This window comes from Protopterus annectens, chromosome 13.part0 (assembly GCF_019279795.1).
Source record: "Protopterus annectens isolate FY-2018-M chromosome 13.part0, PAN1.0, whole genome shotgun sequence".
Taxonomy (NCBI): Eukaryota; Metazoa; Chordata; order Ceratodontiformes; family Protopteridae; genus Protopterus; species Protopterus annectens.
In genome coordinates, this window is record NC_056747.1 from 1,196,397,847 (window position 1) to 1,196,419,842 (window position 21,996).

At 36.0% G+C, this 21,996-nt stretch overlaps 1 protein-coding gene across 1 annotated transcript in view; it reads right to left on the bottom strand.

Moving 5' to 3' along the window:
- LOC122788036 (speckle-type POZ protein-like) overlaps window positions 1–21,996 on the bottom strand; it is a 127,943-nt gene that overhangs the window by 44,853 nt on the left and 61,094 nt on the right. The window contains exons 4-5 of the mRNA XM_044054956.1: window positions 12,622–12,749; window positions 10,751–10,922 (exon numbers count right to left, since the gene is read on the bottom strand). Of these exons, the coding sequence (XP_043910891.1) occupies window positions 10,751–10,922; window positions 12,622–12,749 (300 nt within the window). The remainder of the gene's footprint in view (window positions 1–10,750; window positions 10,923–12,621; window positions 12,750–21,996) is intronic.

The following is a 21,996-nucleotide window of genomic DNA, read 5'->3' on the forward strand; positions in this document are numbered from 1 at the left end:
CACAGATAATTTATTACTGCCTTCTATAGTGCTGTTGGTGATGGTATAGCTTTATATTTAGTTACTGCATTTTACATTAAATGATTAATAATACTTTTTCTCATATTATAAGTAGTTAAATAAAACTGTTTGGTTGAATGTTATATTTGTGATAAAGATTAGTAGTTTATTTTAATTGATTTTAGTAATATTGGTTTATTTTCTCGTAGTGTATGTAGTTAAATAAAAATGCTTGGTAGAATGTTGTGTTTCTGATAATGATTAGTTGTTGCTTTTAACCATATTACTTAGTGCTTATAGATCTGATGCCTCTTCTTTCCCTTATTACACAATCCGGTTTGTGAATAGTAAATGTAGCCCTTTGTGGGGAGATTAATGAGATGTTGAGATGGTTATGTTGTGTTGTGCTGTGCTTTATTGTCTTATTTTGGTGTTTAATATTATTAATAGTTTTTTTCTTTGGTGGTTTAATGTGGTCTGTATGCTTCTGTGTACCCCTTTGCCGGTTTATGGTTATGCTTATATAACATTACTTGAATGATAAATAATGTTTTTTGTGGCATGATTTCATTACTTCTAAAAGCTTTGCTTTACTTGTGGTTGCTTTAGTAAGCTTTAGATGTTCCTATGGCAACACAGTTTTGGCATAGCTTTGCTGTCATTTTTTCAGTTAACAGTTATACAGCAGGCTCGAGCCTTTAAATTAAAGCTAAATGAGTTTACACACAGTTTCCCACTGAAAATGATAAAAGTTGTCTCCAGAGCTCGAGAATAACTCCATGAGATGCCTGTTGAGCCGAGGTGACTGTTTTTCCGCATCATCTGCTGTTTTTGAAGCTTAATTGGACTGTACACTGTTCTGCCACTAGATGGCAGTATTAGATCATTTAAGTGCCCAGAAAGCATACAGCAGATGCTTACAAGATCGTGAAAGGCAAGACTTAAGAAATTTTGTTTCAAATGAAAAGGACAGTTATAAAATAGTTTGTAAACTTGTTTTCACCTTATGTAAACTGTGGCAAAGTAGCTTTATTTTAACAGTTTATTTTTAAAACCATATTCAGTTTATTTAGTCTCTCTAATTCCTGAACATAAGGAATTTAGTTGGAAATACTGCATGTATTCAAATCACAATATTTTCTATCCTGTAGTGTAAACTATAGGCTGGATTAATGCTTTAATGCATGGTTGGTTTTTTGGAAATGTAATTCTTTATAAACAAAGTAAAAGAACCCTGAATGTTACATAAGCAACTAGAAATATGATAGTTCCAATAAGACAATGGCAAATTCACATTCTTTTTTGCAGTAAGACTACTAATAGTAGATAATTTGTAATAGTTTAGTGAGGTATGGTTCTTAGGGCTACAGCTTAATTGTATCATCTGGTTATAGATATTTGATTTATTAGCACTTATATTATCATTTATTTGTAACACAGCTAGCCAGAAGTGCAATGGGTTTTGATATCTGAATACATACCATTCACATACATATGTTACAGAATAATCAGTTTTCATTTCATCTATAGGAAAACTGTATAGGATAATACACTATTTATCAAATCCAAATAAAACTGCTCTGACATGTACATAATTTTACATGATTAAAACTGTATTTTTCAACTTACAGATGATAACTTTCTTGGAAGAAAGAGAGACCTGTTATGTGTATGTAAGATAAATGGGGTATATTATAGTTTAATGACAGTACTAAAATATAGCAAAGAGAAAGACTGACTATTTATATTATTACCTATAAGTTAGTTATGATAAGTTTACTTTGTTAATCCCTTTTTGTTTCTTATACCATACCATACCATAGATTAGTGCTAGACCTGCTTTTTGGTTTAGCCATAAGCAGCCTAGCCAATTATCTCTTGTGAGACTCAAACCCTGCACCTTGTGTTTATAAGGCAAACACCTTAACCATTAGGCCACCTAACCAAGTTTAAAAAATTGCCACCTGCTTCATATCATATATCATATTCATATGTTAGTGCTAGGCTAACTGCTCTTATGAGCCATTGTAAGCCTAGTCAATTCTTCTTTGTGAGATTCAAACCCTGCACCTTGTGTTTGTAAGGCAAACACCTTAACCATTAGGCCACCCTCTTATTTATTTGACTTTAAATATATTTTTAGTTATTAAATGTATTTGTTAACACAGCATTGTCAGTTATATTCTAGTTTATTTGGACAAGTTATGAGCACAGACTAATTTTATAAGTAACCGAACCACAAAAGGAGGGGGAGTATCCATATTGATCAAAGATACCCACACCTCCAGGTTAGTGGCACTGCACGAAGCATCGGAGACCATCCATGTGCAACTAACAGTGGGCAAAACTGCCTTTCAGTTTGTAGCCTGCTACAGACCACCCTCCCAAACTCAGGAACCCCACTCGGCTTTCCTGAGAACACTGGAAAATATGAAGGTCTCTCCAAATACTTCAACTACCCAAACATAGACTGGGAGCACTACTCAAGCCCCAACACCCTCGCCCAATGGTTCCTAGAATTTATAAACACAAATGCCATGAAACAACTGGTCACCACTCCCACAAGAGGGGAAAACATATTGGACCTGATCATCACCAACATGGGGACTCATTTTTCCATACCAGAGGTATACCCCTCATTGGTAAGATCTGAACATAAATTAATCTCACTGGACATCCTTATCCCGTCCCCACCCCCAGCCAAGGAAATCACGGTGAAGAACATCTCAAAAGCAAACTTCACACTTCTCAAAACCGAGGTGGAATCCTTCACCCCGGGCCAGTGGAAAATACGGCCCAAACCACAGAATCCTTTACAAACGCATTCTATGGACACCTACAGGAATGCATGGATCGTGCTATCCCAAATAAAACCAAGACTCACTCCTCCAAAGGCAGGAGCCCTGTCTGGTATACCCCAGCCATAAACAAGCTATACAACAGAAGGAGGAAGCTACTACATGATAGAGCAAAAGACCAAAAAGGGAAGGCATCTCTGATCAGTACTAGCAAGAAACTATGATCCCTCATAAAATCATCTAAGGCCGGCTTCAAAAGAAAAATTGCACAAAGTGCTAAAGATAATCACAAGGCTTTCTTCAGTTATGTCAGGAACCTGGGTGGCAACGCCCAGATATGCTCTGAGTTAGTGCAAAATGACAAAAAATACACTGAACCCACAGACATTGCCAACATCCTGGCAGACAGATTCAGTGCAGACTTCCCCCCTCCCCCCAAAAGAGCAAATGTCTATCCCAACAGAGTGTAGCCTCCCTGACATCACAGATGCACAGGTGAGAGCTTCCCTCTCCAAAGCAAAAAACACAGTATCAATGGGACCAGACGGTGTCCCGGGCTGCGTCTTACATGAGCTTCAAGAAGAACTGAACCCTCATATAAAGTCACTGTTCAATCTCAGCCTCACTACAGGATATGTACCCAAGGAATGGCGTACAGCAACAGTGGTCCCACTCCACAAAGGTGGTGCCACAACAGACCCCGGAAACTATTGCCCTATAAGCCTGACTAGCCTGGTCTGCAAAGTTATGGAGCGTATCATCATGGAACTCATAAACAAAGACATTGGGAACCTCCAAACACTGGATCCCCCCCAATTAGGCTTTGTTAGGGGCAGATCTTGCCTCTTGAACCTAGTCGACTTCTTTGAAACAGTCACCAAGGCAATAGATGAAGGGAAGGTAGTCCACACAGCCTACCTGGACCTTGCAAAAGCCTTTGACGCAATACCCCACTCAGGCATCATAAATAAGCTCACCAGCTTAAATATCAACCCTATGTCACAAGATGGGTTGCAAACTGGCTCAGGGATAGAACCCACATGGTCAGAATTGCAGGTGCCATGTCAGACTCTAAACCAGTTACAAGTGGCGTCCCACAAGGCTCAGTCCTGGGACCCCTCCTGTTCGGTATATATTTCTTGGAGGTACAGGCTAACATGGGAGGACTATGGCTGACCAAGTTTGCAGATGACTGCAAACTGGGTGCCATAATCGACTCACTGACTGACACAAGCATCCTCCAAAGGGGTCTCACAGAGATAGATAGCTGGTGTCGGAGCCATGGCCTAAAGCTAAATGCCAAAAAGTGCATAGTCATCCCCTTTGGGAAAAACAAAGTGCCCACAAACTAACACATAGGTGGAAATCCATTAAGTATGGAAGAAGTAATTAGGGATTTGGGGACCCAAGTAGATAGCAATCTCTCCTTTGACAATCATGTTGCCAAAGTGGTTAGAAAGATCTTCTATATAGCCCACCTTACCACAAAAGGGTTCACATCTAGATCAAGAGAGGTCATTGTGCCCCTCTACTCATCACTCATCAGCCCCATAATTGAATACAATGCCCCATTTGGGATGTACCTTACCCGACACCTGCAGCAACTGGAAAGACCCCAAAAGTACCTCACCAAGAGGATCAAGGGACTCAAACAGATGCCCTATGCAGTTAGGCTAAAGAAACTCCAGCTCTACTCAGTTCTTTACCACCTACTCAGAGGCGATCTGTGCCTGACGTATAAAGCCATGTCCAACCCAGATTTAATGGACATGCTCCACCTCAGGAAATCCAAATCCCTTAGAGCTACACGCTCCAGAGACTTAAACCTCAGCACAGAAATAAATAGGACATGCTGGAGGGACAGATTCATATCCCAGAGGCTCCCCTCACTCTGGAACAAAATCCCAATCCATGTTAGGCAGAGCCCCTCAATGACCCTCTTCAAGAGAAATCTTGACGAGTGGATGGGAGATGGTAGGTTTACCCCAGGGATCACTTCTGTGTCCCTACTAGACAGAGGCACAGTAAACTAACCTTAAAAGGGCTATGTTCTGTAACCTACTATACAGAGGCACAGTCAAATAATCTAAAAGGGTGGTGAAAGCCAAACACACTCTGGCTAGGCTTATAAATGCCCTAGGGCAGATAGCCTAGTATCAACCTATGAACCTATGAACCTATAATAATTATGTACAAATAGTTAGCAAGTGTTCTGATAATGTGAATAAACCATTACAGTTGATAAGAACATATTAACATATAGATTACATTCTTAAAATATACATAGACACTCCTGATTCCATCAGATGAATATTGTAACCTCAGACATAGTATTGCCAAAGCTACTACTGGTTTTTAAAGGTTGTAGTTGAATGGTTGCCTTTTAAAATTATCTTGTCATACAATAGTTACACTCCCTATCAGTAAAATAGTAGGCATGAATCATTAAATCTTCCATGATATAGCTAAAGGAAGTAATCTTATTGCAAGGAAAGAATTTCATACAATTACTTAACACATGAGCTAACATACACAGTTTTTTTGTGTTGTACAGACTTCAGATTTGTAGGTACTGAATTCTAATTTGTATTATTTTTTGGCTACATGATGTGTTATGTATACAACATAAATACAAACAAAAACATTATTTTTGCAGTATTATAACCAGGTATACACAGTTGATTATTATTTTATTAGTAGTTATACTGATGTTTGCTAATATGTTAACATTTATAAAGTGTTAGATATGATTGTAAAGATTTATTAGTTATATATCTTACAAAGTGATTTTTATGTGATTATTCTATACATTATTAACATGAATAAGAACATAAAATTGTTTATTCAAAGTAGAAATTTCTCAGGCAGATGCTGATTAGATGTTGCTACTGAGCAGATGGTTAATTTGAGTGACCATATGTCACTCGAATTGGGAGTATTATACTCCAGAGGAGTTAAGGGTAGTTATGAAATTACCAGTTTAAGTTATAATAGTTTACTATTAGCTTTCTTGGCATTTTCCACAATTCTTAAAAGAGTAATTCTCAAAAGTGTACTTTATTCAATGTTTCCACATTACTTTAACAATAATGTATCTCTAGGTATTCCTTTTATTTACATTAATAATCTATGGTTTTGGTCAAAATACTTCTCTTTCAACACCATACTATTGAATGACTTCATTAAAATGTATTTCAATTAACATTAATGGATTAAATAATCCAAATAAGAGGGGAAGTTTCTTTAAATATCTCAAACTGCATAAAGTTCAATTAATATTTTTACAAGAAACCCATCTGAAAACGGAGAATGTACTTAGATTAGATACTAAATCATGTTCAGTGTTAGCTAACTCAGAACATTCTCAAAAGAAAAGAGGAGTAGCTATCCTATGGAACAACTCATTACCTAAACCAAAAATTATTAATACATATAAAGATAATAAAGGAATATTTTGTCTAATTACTATTCAGTTTAATAACAAAATATACACCTTAGTAAATCTATACTGGATTCCAGGAATAGGCACTGATATGGTAAAACAACATTTTGATCATATAGTACAACTTTTTAAGGGACATATAATATTAGTTGGTGATTTTAATTGTATTATAGACAATAAAGAGTCAATATCACATAACAAAAGAAGAATTACAGCTTCAGCCAAATTGTTGAAAGATTTGTTGGAAACTTGTTTCTTAAAAGATATACATACCTTTGCTGATTCCTTAGCTTATACTTTTTTTTTTCAAATAGACATAATACACATTCAAAGATATCTATAGTTTTGTTTTCTAATAATTTAGTAGATTATTTAATTAATACCAAGGTGATTACATGTCCATTATCTGGTCACAATTCAATAATTTTCGAATTTTTAGTTACCCCAATCTGTAATGTTCAGATAAGTAGAATACCTGCCTATATAACTAAATTGAAAGATTTTAAAGATTTTATAACATCAGAAATCCAGAATTTTATTGAACAAAACAATATAAATACTATTTCTGAGATCTCTTTATGGGATGCCTTAAAAGCCTACCTCTATGGCAGAATTTTAAAATGGTATAACAAAAAAAGAAAAAGTTGGGATGAACAGTTAATAGAAATACAAAATAAGATAGATTCTTTGAAGCTTATCCAAGAAAAAGATACTAATAAAAATGATATTAGAAAATAAATAAACTCCTTGAATACTAAGTATATGGAAATACTGAATCATAAAACTATGATTATTGTAGAAAAATTTAAAGTCTTAAAATTCTCCACCAATCCTAGATCTCTGAATTTATTGGCTTATAAAATAAAAGAATTAATAAATTCAATCATATAAATGAAATATTCTCCCCTAAAAAGAAAAAGACAGTTTCAGGTATACAGAATATCTTAATTGAATTTAGAGAATTTTTTACAAACATTAACCAACAGTCTAAGATAATAGATTCTAACTAAGAAATCAAATATTTTATTGACAAATATACAAAAAAAGACTATCTAGTGAACAAGTTACTATTATTGACAGACCCATCTCCTTCAAAGATGTCCAATCCCAGATTACTAAATTAAAACCAAATATAGCACCGGGAAATGACGGTATCATCCCAGAAGTTTATAAATTATTATCAGCTGATGCCTTAAAACTGCTTCATAAAGTATACAATATTTCCCAAAATGACAATCTAATACCTCAATCATAGACATATACTTTTATCTCACCGATCCTCAAAACTGATAAGGACCTTGTTAAATGTTCATCTCATAGGCCTATTTCCTTATTAAACATTGATTACAAAATGTTTATGTCAATTTATGTAGACAGACTTAAAAAGATTTTGCCCACATTAATCCGTGAAGATCAAACAGGATTTATAGTAAATAGAAACTCTTATGACAATATCAAAAGAATTTTGTCCTTAATTGAATCAGTTGAATACTTAAAAAACAGCTTAATATTAATCAGTCTTGACATAAACTGTGCTTCTGAGTCAGTTAATTGGGACTATTTATTTTTACTTTTGGAGGAACTAAACTTCTCTAATAGTTTCATAAATCTAATTACAAGTTTATATCAAGGTAGCCAAGCATATATTATAATAGGTACAAATATATTCCAAAATATACCAATAATCAAAGGAACAAAGCAAGAGTGTCCTTTATCTCCTTTACTATTTACATTAATTATGGAACCTTGGGCTAATTTGATAAGATATAATGAAAACATCGAAGGTTATCGCTTGAGTTCTAATGATGTTTCCAAATTACAAATGTTTGCGGATGGCATACTCATTACTCTAGGTGGAAATAATGCATTGATTCATACTCTTTTTAAAGATGCTGCATATTTTCAAAAAAAGTCAGGTTTAACCTTTAATAACAATAAAACTAAAATCTTGACAACTGGCCCTAAAAAGCTAGAATTACTAGATGTCTATAAAAATACCAAGCACAGTCTAATGAACTACTTTAAATAGGCATTGTAATTGCTAACAACATAAAAGATATAATTCAAATCAATTACAATAAAAGCTTATTGGCAATAGGAAATCTCATTAAAAATGGAATAAAATCCAATTTTCTATGGATGAAAAGTTTTTAATTATTAAAATGATTATATTACCTAAAATTCTTTATATTATCCAATCAATTTCTTTATCCCCTCCTAGTTCTTTAATTAAGAAATTTAATTCTATGATACATAAATTGTTATGGTTCCCTATAAGACCTAGAGTAGCCTTATCGTATCACATGAAAAATTGGGAAAATGGGGGTATAGCTTTGCCTAATTTGGAAATTTACTCAATTTCTGGAATGGCTAAATGTATATCTCTTCTTATAGATATTAAATGCACTGCTAAATGGAAGAACATTCTAGAAATATTAATGAGTGATGCAATAAAGAATAATAAAACACAGACATTAATGTTGTTTAATAACTCCTTTATCTGGATCTTAAAAGCTTATTTTTCCACTTATTCTTCTCAGAATTTTAGAACAAATTATACAATTCTTATCAGATCATTTAGAAACTATTTATATAAGTTCAACTTGTATAAAGATTGGCTTTTTCTCCAATTCCGTATAGTCTACACACACAAGGTGCTATATTTTCTTCTGATTTTATGAAAATGTACTCTTTTCAACAAAAACAAAATTTAATTTTTTGGTCACAAATGATATCTAATAATGACCTGAAATCTATTAACTTACTGAAGAATGAACATGATTTTGACACAACATCCTGGTTGGATCTACACGAAAGTAGAAAATATGTATCTAATAAACTTGACTCTATGATTTTATCAACTAAAAGTTCAGTTCCTAAATTAATTCACTATATGGTGCTGTCTATACATCATAAATCACCAACTAAAAACATTTTATCTCACTTATATAAGGCAATTAAACTAGATCTAGATAATATATCAGATAATTATTGGAATTATTTCTCCTTAAGTAATAATCATCCCACAACAGAGAAAGACAAATTACATATATTACAATCTGCTAGTGTAACTACTTTTTCACTAAGATGGAAAATTTTCACATGGAGATATTTGCATAGATCTTTTATAACCCCACTTTCTTTAAGCAAATTTAATAAGAAAAATGTTAACTGCTGGAGCTGTAATAATGTAGTTAATGCTGATTGGGCCCATATGGTATTTGATTGTATAGACTTAAATAATTTCTGAAAAGACATTAATCATTTTTACAAGCAATTTTCACAGATAATTTTTTACTCTCAAAATCTATAGTTTTGTTTAACATTCCTGTTCCTAATTGTATTACAGAAACTAATCAGCCTCTGATCTGGTCCATTGTATCAGTAGTCAGGAAAACGGTTACAAGAAACTGGAAGTCTAAATCTTCTCCCTCAGTAAATGAATTCAAAAATCTACTTTTTGAAGTATGTAATTTAGAGATATTGACCAAAAGAGCAAGATCCTCTAGGAATACTATTGTAAATAATATGTGAAAGAAAGTTTATGATTTGTTAGATTAATGTATCAATATTTATAAGAATTTTAATTTGCCAATATGTATTTGTGGATAGTGTCATTGTATATAGTTTAAATGTGTTTGTTTTTTCTTCATTGTCATTAGTAAGCATATTCAAAATTGTACATAACTCCAGATAATGTTTGTTTTATCTATTTCAATTCAATAAAGTTGTTGTTTTTTAAAGAAAGAGTATCAGTGAAAACAGCTCCTCACACAGGCATTTCTAAAATCTCTCTGTACTATATTGTATAATTTATAAGCCCTATACATTATAATTGTTAGCACATGTTTTTGAAAACAAAGTTTTTCATGATGCGAAGGTCAATGCACAAATCCACCTTTTACAAAATATAATTCTTAGTTCCTCTACAAAATGCATCTTCTAAGCTGACAGCAGTTTAAAAAGAGGATGAACACATCTTTTAAATAAAAGCTCTTCCTATTTTTTATGTCTGTGGTCTTTACAAAGCTTTATGGCGAGAAAATCTTATAGTATGACAGGCATACAACCTAGTCCAAGTCACGTTAATAAGGCTGGGCAATGTGCTCACTGTACTATATGTTTTAAGAAACCATAGAGAATTGACCATTAAGTCTGTTCACAGATTTAACTCTTCAAAAACAAAGCTTATTAATGCATTTATCTGCTACGTGCTAAAATGCAGAAAAGCTTATTAATATGGTAAGAGGTAAGAATTATAGCCAATGAAAACACTGAGCTAATGTTTGACAATTTCCAGATTATTCCCACAGTCCTCGTGGGATATGTCTGATCTGCAAAAGTGGAATGTTGTGGCGGCAGGACGAGAGGGGTGCAGTGAAGTTAAATGGAAACCCAATACTCTAAAAAACAAACAAATCCTGAAATCTAAGAGGGGTGTGGTGAAGTTATATGGAAACCAAATACTCTAAAAAACAAACATCCTGAACTCTATGACTCCATTACATACCTGCCAGAACTGCTTTATGTGCCTGAAATTCTGCACCAGCCACACACAGCGAACAATCAGTATACCAAGAATTCTCCAACAATCCTTGAAGGTCTTTGGTCAGTTGGATTTCTGATTCATTATCTCGGGTATTTTTGTCAGAAGTATTTACAAAGTCTTCTTTTATTCTCACCTGAAATCATAAAGGAAAATAATTTCAAAGAAATATTTTTCATAAATAGAAGAAACGAACTATCCTGTTCACTGATGGGTGAAAAACATATATTTTTTAACCTTGCTATATAAGGCTTTGCCAGTATAAGATTTGTATATAAAACAAACCATCCAGTACTTAACACATTAATTTGCACTAAAATTCAAATACAAAACACAGGACCAACAATGGTTCTCAAAACTCAGTTTTGGTATACAATTATTCAAACTGTCACTCATAAATAAATACCAGGGTGCTGTGGAAAAGTCAAGATTCAGACACAGCCTATTCTGAAAGTGGGAAGTCTTTTCCAATTATTGCAAATGACAAATGAATACCTAGTGTTTACTCTGACAACTTAATTGTCATTAATTTCACAAAAAAAAAACAAAAAAAAAAACAAGAGTGCAATAAAACTACCAAATGAACATATCCTCAAAGAACAAAGGCAGGACTGCTGCAGACAGCATTTTATCATATGTATGCAGCATTCCATCAGCATTGTTATTTTTCTCCTGTGTAGCAACTAAGAATATGTACCCATTCATCCAGCAAATTAAATAGCACAATTTTTGCAAATGCCTTAGAACATTTTAGTTATTTTTCTAATTAAAAACAAGGTAACTACAGTAATAACTGCTTGCAGCACATATAATACATGAGGATATTTTGTAAGTGGATGCACATTAGCAGCACACTATAATGCTAAGCTGACTTTTCAAAGGTAATTTTGTTAATTAATATTAAGTAAAATACTTTACTCTTTGTGCATTTAAATTAAAAGAAAATGCATTAATTTATTCTTTTAAAAAGTTTGAAGACACCTGAGCAGGGTGATGCATCTGCAAAACCATGCAATTGTTAGCAAGATTATAGAACCATGAATTTGTAGTCTGAAATTAAGAGGCCCTGGTAAGACAATATAAGAGTTGGAGTGTCTCATGCAAGCGGATGGTGGCAGAGGGAGGGATATTCTGCCAACTGTAAACAGCCCTCTTGAAGACCAACATCTGTGGTAAGTATTCAAATACCTCTCACATTTACTTCAATGTCCACAGTGCAGTCACTAGAACTAAGTGGTGGCATTTCCAACACAATGCCAAAAAGCAACACCAAATGGGGTAGATTGAACCTACAAGGCAAGATGAGTACTTCAGGGCAGAATGCTAAAAATACAACAGCCCTATAGGATTGTGGGATTGTGGACTGCTGAAAGGAAGTGACATTGTTGCTATCAGTTCAAGAAGTATCAGTCATATAAAAGGAAAATATAATGTGAAAGTTTGTTTAAGTAATTAGATTCATTATCAAAGAAGAGACCATTTCAAAGATGGCACAACAAATGGAAAATGGATTTGCTAAAAGAAAACACAGCTGGACTAACTGTTCAGAAGGAGCAAGAGGAAATTATTTAAATGCATGTCAGTGCTACTCACCTGTCCAAATGTGCAATAAAGTGCACATGTTTTACAAATGCCAATGTCCCCAAAATCTACTGCCCAGAATTAAAAATTAAAACTCTGGAAAGGAAAGGACCATCCAATATAGTGCAGACACATAAATCATAAAAGCTGAAGAACAGAATAGCCTAGAAACTGCAAGATTTATTTTCAAGTTCTGCACAGCTAGTGACTTGTCCTTAAAACCTACAAAAAGTCATGACCTGTTATTTTCTTACCTCACAGAAGATAGTCAGAGTGTCATCTTGAAGCAACTCGTTGGTGTCATCTAACAGAAAGTCCCTTTTAACAAACTTCTTAAATCCAAAGGCAGTGGAGTTCTTAAATTGATATGGCTTCTCAGTGACTGCACAGAACAGGAAAGATATTCTCAGAAAACTGAACATAACTACAATTTCTAGAATTAGGCAGAATATCAGTTTACAGTAATAATCAGTATTAAAGTCAGATTCTTTACTACAAGGTAGACTTCCCAATTGCATTAAGCACTATCCTCCTCTGTAGCAATTCAAAGATTACGTTAAAGCCAACAATCTTCACATTTTCAGAGAGTCCATACAAACTGGTAAAAGTAACATAAACCCAACCTTTTAGAACACAGAAATGATTTTATAAAAGTAAACAAGAAAAACAAGTTATATTTTTGCTGTTATACTACAAATGAATGTGTGGAAGAGTTACTAGCCTAACTGTGCTTTGAGAGATCACAAAACGGAACCTCAAGAAACATTCAACAATACTGGCAATGGTCAGGCAAATATCATCTTAGAATAAGCGAGAACCCCACGCGCTATCATTTGCCCCATAAAAGAAACAGCGGTAAGAAGGGCTTAATTCAGCCTTTTGTACTGCACATCTCTGCAGTACTATTACAAGGATACCATCTGTGTTCTGTGTCCAAGCATACAGTCCTGACTGCTGCCATTGTACTAATAACGTATTATCCTCCTTCTCCTACAATAATTGTCCTGTCCTTGTGTCAGGCCTATAGTACAAAAAAGGATGTCAACAACAAATTCTGTACACAGTACAAAACTCATATAATACTGCATCATTCTTAACCAGTCATGAGGATTTCCAAACATTCCAGGCAGTGTTCATAGGTTCATAGGTAGGTACTAGGCTATACAAGCCTAGTCATAACGATTACCTGGCTATTGCTTCCCACAAATATTTATTTTCCTGGACCCCTGTCTAGCAGGGCTACTGATGTGATCCCCAGGGTGAATTTCCTATCTCCCATCCAATCGTCAAGGTTCCTCTTGAAGAGGGCCATTGAGGTGCTCTGCCTCTGACATATATGGGCAGCCCATTCCAGAGTATGGGGAGTCTCTGGGTCAGGAACCTAGCCCTCCAGCATGTTCTATTCATTGTGATGACAAGGTTAAGATCCCTGGAGCATGTGGCTCAGAGGGACTGGGATTTCTTTAAGTGTAGCATGTCCAACAACTCTGGGTTTGGCATAGCCTTGTATGTTAGGCAAAGATCACCTCTAAGAAGGCGCTATGTGACAGAGTATAGCTGGAGTTTCTTTAGACGGTCAGCATAAGGCATCTGCTTTCGGCCTGTGATTCTTTTTGTGAGGTATTTCTGTGGCCTTTCTAGTTGTTGCAGATGTCTTGTGACATACATACCAAATGAGGCATTGTATTCTATAATGGGTCTAATGAGGGATGAGTACAGAGGAACAATGACCTCTTTTTTTCTGGATGAAAAGCCCTTAGTGATGAGGTGTGCCACATAGAAGGATTTTTTAACTGTTGTGGCTATGTGTTTATCAAAGGTGAGACCACTGTCCACCTGTGCCCCTAGGTCTCTTATCATACTCTCAGTGTTTAGTGTACTGCCACCTATGTGGTAGTTCACAGGTATGTGTTTTTTCCCAAAAGGGACAACTATACATTTCTTGGCATTTAGCTTGAGCCCATGGCTCTGGTACCAGGCATCTGTTTCGGTAAGGCCCTTCTGTAGTATATCCACATCATTTGGGGATTCAATAATGGCTCACAGTTTGCAGTCATCTGCGAACTTTGCAAGCCAGAGTCCCTTAGTGTTGGCCTGTACTTCAGAGAAGTAGATGCCAAACAAGAGTGGTCCCAGGACAGAACCCTGTGGTACACCACTTGTCACTTGTCTGGAGCTGGATTTGGAGTTGGCTACTTTTACAGTGTGTTCTGTCAGTAAGCCAGTTTACAACCCATCGAGTGATGTAGGGATTAATGGCCAGCTTAGTAAATTTATCTATGATTCCAGAGTGGGGTATAGTGTCGAAAGCCTTGGTGAGGTCCAAGTAGGGTGTGTGAACCACCTTACCCTCATCCATGGCTCTGGAGACTGATTCGAAGAAGTTGATCAGGTTCAGGAGGCAAGATTGGCCCTTCACGAACCCAGACTGGGTGGGATCCAGTGTTTGAAGGTTGCCAATGCCTTTGTTTATAAGTTCCATGATAATATGTTCCATGGCCTTGCAGATCAGGCTCGTCAGACTGATGGGACAGTAGTTCCCGGGATCCAAAGTGGATCACCCCTTGTGGAGTGGGATGACTGTAGCTGTGCACCACTCTGTGGGCATGAAGCCTGAGGTGAGGCTATGGTTAAACATGACACATAGGTGAGGTGCGAGTTCATTTTGTAGTTCATGCAGTACACAGTCCGGGATGTTGACTGGTCCCATGGATGCTGTATTCTTGGCTTTGTAGAGTGTGGTTTTTACCTGAGTGGCCATGATTACCGGAATTTGCCATTCTTTTGGTATTGAGATGGGCCTTTTAGGGGGTGAGAGGGGGGTGAAGTTGGCACTGAATCCATCTGCCAGGATACTGGCAATATCCTTGGGATCAGTATATCTAGTGCCATTCTGCTGTAGCTCAGAACAGATCTGAGTATTGCCATTTAGATTCTTGACATAGCTATAGAATGCCTTGTGGTTGTCTTTGGAATCTTTGGCAATTTTGTTTTCGTAACTAGCTTAGGGAGATTTTATGAGGGGTCTCAGCTTTCTACTGAGGCTGGTGAGGGCATTTTTTTGAATCCTGGGTTCTTCCTCTTTTCTGCAGCAGTTTCTTCCTTCTGTTGTACAGCTTGTTTAATGCAGGGGACCACCAGATTGGCTTCTTTTTTTAGAGAACAGCATCTTGGTTCTATTTGGGATGACTCGGTCCATGCACAATTCAATGTGCTCGTACAGCACCTTAGTATAGGATTCAGCAGTTGAACTTCCAGTTCCCATCTACATAGGTGTCATGAAGTTTGCTACTTCTGACTTGAGAAGCATGAAGTTTGCTTTGGAGAAGTTTTTAATGGAGGTTTCCTTAAAGGGGGGTGGGGGTGGGAAGTGGATGTCAAGGGTGATTAGCTTATGGTCTGATCTGACCAATGAGGGGGTGACCACTGATGTGGAGCATTGATCCCCCATGTTGGTAATGCCCAGGTCTAGAATATTGGTACCCCTGGTGGGACTATGAATTAGTTGCTCTAAGGCATTAGAATTTATGAATTCCAAGAACTGTTGAGCAAAGGTGTTGGTATAGGAGTAGTTTTCCCAGTTAAGGGCAGGGTAGTTGAAATCACCCAGTATTAGGGTGTTTGGCTGTATCTTAATATTTTCCAGTATGTTTAGAAAGGTGTAATGAGAATCTTGGGGCATGGTGGGGAATCTGTAGCAAGCTACAATTTGTATTGCAGTTTTACGTAGTATTATTTGTACCTGGAGAATTTCAGATGCATTGTGTTGGGCAGCCAGCCTGGAGGTGTGAATATCCTTGGTGAATATGGACACTCCTCCACCTTTAGTGTTTTGGTCCTGGTTTGGTGGCCTAAAAGTGTGGTATGAGTTGTAGCCTGGTATTGCAGGGGTGCTCTCTGGAGCTTTGAACCAGGTCTCAATTACTGCACAGATATCGATGTTCTTCATTTTTATGAGAACCGAGAGAGAGAGTGCATCTTGAGGTTTAGACTTCTAGCATTGAGTAGCATTATCTTCAGATTTTGCTTGCTTGTACCCTTTATGGTGGTAGTTTTGCCCTTTGAACCTTGCCTATAGGGGTGGCAAGAGCCTTAGCCAGTAACCTGAATTTCAGGGGTGACAAGTGCAAACCATCTCTTGCAAAGCATCTATAAATGAGTATTTTATTCAGTGCTACACACACACACAAATGTCCCCTGTGGTGCATTCATAAACTCTTTGATTATGTGCCCAAGTAATACCCCCCCGGCACGTAAAGAACTTGAAAAGAAACATGCTTCAAAGACACAGTAAATGTACGTACTAATCATATGAAAGGCATCTAAATGTCTGTGTTTTCTCTTAGAAATAGCTAGAAACTAGAAAGATTAGACTAAGTGTTTTTCTGTGATGTCAGAACTGTACTACTGAATTATTTTAAGTATTTCCCTGTGATCTCTGACTCTTAACTAGCACTGTGTAGTAAGAAGTATTGTCTTGTGTTTTTATTATTTATTATTAAATATTTTAAAACCTTTCAACTGTGGCTATTTTGTGTAGCGATAAGTTAAACTCTAAGAGTACATTGCATGTATATAGTGATCCTGTACCAAGTCACTCTAATAAGCCTTGACTGTTTAGTTATACTACCAATTGGATAATAATATTGCACAGTAATAATTGCATATTTCTGTGAATAATTTAAGATAATTCCTTTGCTACAAAAGGTCAAAGCTAAAGAAACATAAAATTTGTGAATTTTACTGCTATAAATGTCATGCCTTTCTATGGTTATACCACTCTTTATTCCGAATAAGCAGATGAGATCCACCCTGCTTAATGACTTGCACCACTGTAATGTCATCTTTGTGCAAGCTCATCAGTATGTACAATGTGTATGCCTTTTGGGGCCTGACAGTCTGTATTAATGCTAACATGCTCTCACTTCTGGACAGTCATCAGGAAAAAAAGACAATACTTGGTCCATAATCCAGTGATGTTTGTCAGGACTGCTGGATTAGAGTGCTAGCTTTGCCTTGGCTATCCCATGGAACCTTTGTTTTTTTTAATTACTGTTGTTGCAAAACAGATTCAGGAAAGAAGCAATAATTAATTGTTTGCAGATATCTATATGTAAAACTACTTCTGTGTAAAACATTTTTGCTCTTAGTTTTTTTGTATCTGTTCTGTCTTCATATGTATTTATGCATGTCTATATTTTGCTCATTGTTTCTGCATTGTGGTTCATGTTGCGGATGAAAAGGGTCTTGTACCAGCCCACTCACATGGTTAACAAACAGACAAAGAAATAAAATAAAACAAACAAATAAATAAGAACACACACACTCTCTCTTTGCTATACTACCCAAGAGTTCAATTACTGTATCAGGAGCTGTCTGATTGCATGTTCTTGTTCAACAACATGACATTAGGTACTGGTAAGGTGTAAGTGGCCTTATGTCCCAATTGCCTTGCATTTTCCAGTGATCCTGTAAATCTTTGAACATCACGTTATGGATGAATCTGCTTCTAGTAGTTGGATAGTATTTTTGCCAGCAACTAGCAAGAAATTCCATATATATCATCCTACACTGTGTATACCAGAACCTATATAGGCTGTAAGGAAATGTGAATTCTCAAAATTCCCTAGACTGACTGTTTTCTTCTTTTGTTTTCTTTCACACTACTAAGTCATTTTTAAAATCTTATCAATCAGTATAGACATATATTAATTAGCATGGGCTATCGCAAATTCAGGGTAGTGTCACTGCTACTTACCACACTCTGCTGTTTGAGAAAAAAATCTCTGATATAAAACTAGCCATTTCTGTGGCAGAGGTATCCATCCTAAGTCCTATAATAAGAATGTGAAACATTTTTTAGGCCTCCATGTCTTCAGAAAAGGAGTAAAAAATTAAGCACTGTTTTTTTCTATCTAAAAGATTTAAATCCCATCCAGTAAACTCCTGCCAGATGTCAAATAGGATGACTCACACAAATGATATGCATGGCACACCACTTGCACTCAGCAAATGATATGCTTGTATTTCTTACCTAGCATGGCATGGAGGAAGCAGAGAAAGTACAGTTATGTAAGAAAATCTATCATAATAGTAGTTATTTGAATGATCAATACTGCAGCAGCCTTAGCTATATGGGTTATATCTTGCCAAGTATATAACATCCAGCCTGCTTCCAAAGCTTCAAATCGCTCAAACCACCAGTCAGCTCTAGCTGAGCTAACTAAAAAGACAGGTGTGGAAAAAAAAAACAAAGGTATGGGTGCCAAGCAATTTAGAGCTTTCTTGCCACCAAAGAGTAGTCTCCTCTGAGGCTTTGAAGGATTAACAGTCAGCTTGTGCTGTTCCTTTGCTAGGAAGATAAGTTCCCTTTGGAGACAAAATTTCCATTTTAAAAAAATTGTTTCGTTTTACAACACTTTCCTGTTTAGGAAAGGTAGTTTAAAGTTAGGAGTTTGTGTTTTAACAGACTGTCATGAGACTGTATTGTACTTTTAACTCATTATAGCCTAGTGACATCTCCAGATGTTTCGGCAGTTGCATCCTACTGCCTCCTCTAGGTGCCACATATTGCATGTTCATATTTACATTAATAATTCCATAATTCCAATGCCTTACTACACACAAAGTATTTACCTTAAGGATTACACAATGACAAACACAAAGGTATAGATATTTGACCTCTGTCTAGTGTAGGTAGAGATACTGAGAATTATTTGCATGCTATTTGCATTGTAATAATTTTGATATTTCTCTATATTTTTCTAAATATTACTTATTTATTTTATTTATTTTACATTTGTTTACCGGGATTGTCTGACTGAGCTGAAGAGGCCTTTTTCAGCTGAAGCCTGGGGAGAAAAGCTCCAACATATTATACAATTTTCATTATAAATTAGCATTAAAGAGCAATGTTACAGGATTATGACAAGGCATTAAGTAGATACAGTGTTATACAGTTTCAATAATCAGGAGTATAGCAAAACTATTTCAAGATGCATAAAAAGAAATATGTCATTAATATGAATATAGTTTTTGGGGTAAGTGGTTACAAAAACCCAGTTTTATCATAATATAGTTGCATGAAGGCAAGACAATTACAATAGAATGTTTCTCTGAGGCAATTTGCTTAATAGATTTTAGAAGACAGTAGAAAGAGTAGTCAAGGAAGATTAGAGAGAGCTAGTGAGAAGACTGAGTTAAGGGCAGAATGTAGATTAAGATATGGGAAGTAGGGGATGTTTAAGGATGGAGAGTGCAGTGGCACTCAATATCTCAATAAAATATCTCAACAATCAGTTGACAAAGACGAACTGCTTAGCCTTATATGAAAGCTCATAGCTGTATGACAAAATGCTGCTGCCTGTATGTGTGTTGCTTAAATGTCTACTAACGTAGCATAAGCAGTTTAGATAGCATTATATAACTGAAATATACTGTGATTATTGCAACTTATAAAGTCCATTTTAAGACCTAGAAATGAATAAATGCAATCACTGTAAAGGCTACTTTGTGCTGAAATGTTTGTCATTTACAGTTTTCGAGTAACATTCATGGTTCTATAGATAAAAACATTTGTTTGGACTGTGAGGAATTAACTTCATTGTTCAAAAAGGCTCACATCATGTGCCAACTGGAAGTTAATAGAAGAAACTCAAAACAGCCCCATTGGAGTGAAGGAGCTGAGAGAGCTCTTTTTCACTGACAGTTTAAATTTGTTTAAATTATTTAAAAAAATGTTTTTTATTCTGTGGAGAAATTGTGTTTATTTTATTTTTGAGGGCTAGCAACATGCTTTAAAGTGCTTTTTTTCTGTGAAAAAAATGGCTTTTACAGACTTAAACATTTTACTGATTTTTAATATGATGAACATATCTAATATATTCATTCTGAATAAGGGAATGAATCGTGTGCTTTATCTTACTTGTATTATAATTTTACATCACCTCCCATGCCTAACAAAACATAGAACTGGAAAAGCAAAAGGCACTAAAAGCAGCAGTTCATTCATTCTGTGATGCCCGTGCCCTAGCCCAGCAATCAAGGAGCCTCAATCCTCACCACTAACATCAGTGAGGGGCGTCTCATATAGGAGGAAAGGATAACAAATACACACAGTAAAGTGCAATTTCCCTTAAGAGCACACAGAGATCACAGTCAGTCTGGGGCTGGTCGCTCCCTTGCTCTCTAGGTCCGCAATATGACTCCCCACTGGCACAGCTATAGGGTCCAAATCTCAGCCTAGTGGGCAAGCTAAAAGATCCAGCACCCTCTCTGTCCAACCAGTGCTTCATGTCCCTGCCCAAGTAGCTGACACACACACACACACTTGAGATAAGAGTTTCATACAACCACACAGACACTCCTGGGGAAGGCTGCCACAGGTTCTCCAACTGTGCCCCTTTTACCCAGACTATATGGTAGAAATCACTGCCACCACCCAGATAATAATTACCAGCTACTCAAAGGCCCTTAAAAGGGTGTCCAATTATTACTGTGCAATACTATTATCCAATTGGTAGTATAACTAAACAGTCAATGCTTATTAGAGTGACTTGGTACAGGATCACTATATACATGCAATGTACTCTTAGTGCTTAACTTATCTCTACACAAATCAGCCACAGTTGAAAGGTTTTAAAATATTTAATAATAAATAATAAAAACACAAGACAATACTTCTTACTACACAGTGCTAGTCAAGAGTTCAGAGATCACAGAGAAATACTTAAAATAATTCAGTAGTACAGTTCTGACATCACAGAAAAACACTTAGTCTAATCTTTCTAGTTTCTAGCTATTTCTAAGAGAAAACACAAGTCTAAGATAAACTTACATATAGAGCAAGACAGTGCTGATGAGTTGTACAGTCCAGACAAAAATGCTTAATGCTCTCTGATTCTCTGTTTTTTAAAATCACATTCCTGGATCACATTACATCATTCTTCATACTTTTCCGGGGTTCTCAGGCTAACAGGCTACATTATTTAGTAAGCTCACACCAGGTCAGGAAGCAAAGCCATTAAGTATATTTATGCATGCAAATTCTGGCCATTACTCTGGCCTTAAAACAATAGCAAAAATTCCTTTACCTAGACAGGCCGGAGCTAACTTTGAAGATCAAATACAGTCATAAAATGCTTGACTTAGCTTCCTTACAGCAGAGTGCACTGTTGTTACATTTTTTTTGCAGTTCCACATGTAACAGCATTTTTCCATTTAAGACAACAAGCCTGTGGTTTACATTAATATTTACAGATGACAGAATTGTCTATAAAATTCTATCTGGCTAGGCTGGCAGCCTTCACACATTCAATCATTCTTGTTTAAATGAGCACATTAATAAGTGTATTGGGTCTACATTTAGATGCATTCATATGTCAGGCCTTCTTTAGCAAAACTTGTGAGTATTTTGCAATTTTTCCTCTGCCCCTCCCCTCTCAGCATGTAGTCAGGCACTCTGAGGACAACCTTCACAACCAAAAAATATAGGCAAAGCAGGAAAAGCTAGTAAAGGCAGAAATTTATGCATTTATTCATTTAGTCAGTATTTTATGAGTGAATGAGTGCAAACACTAGTTTTGTAGTCAATGACCTTCTTTACAGAACGTGTGCCTCCTTTTAATTTT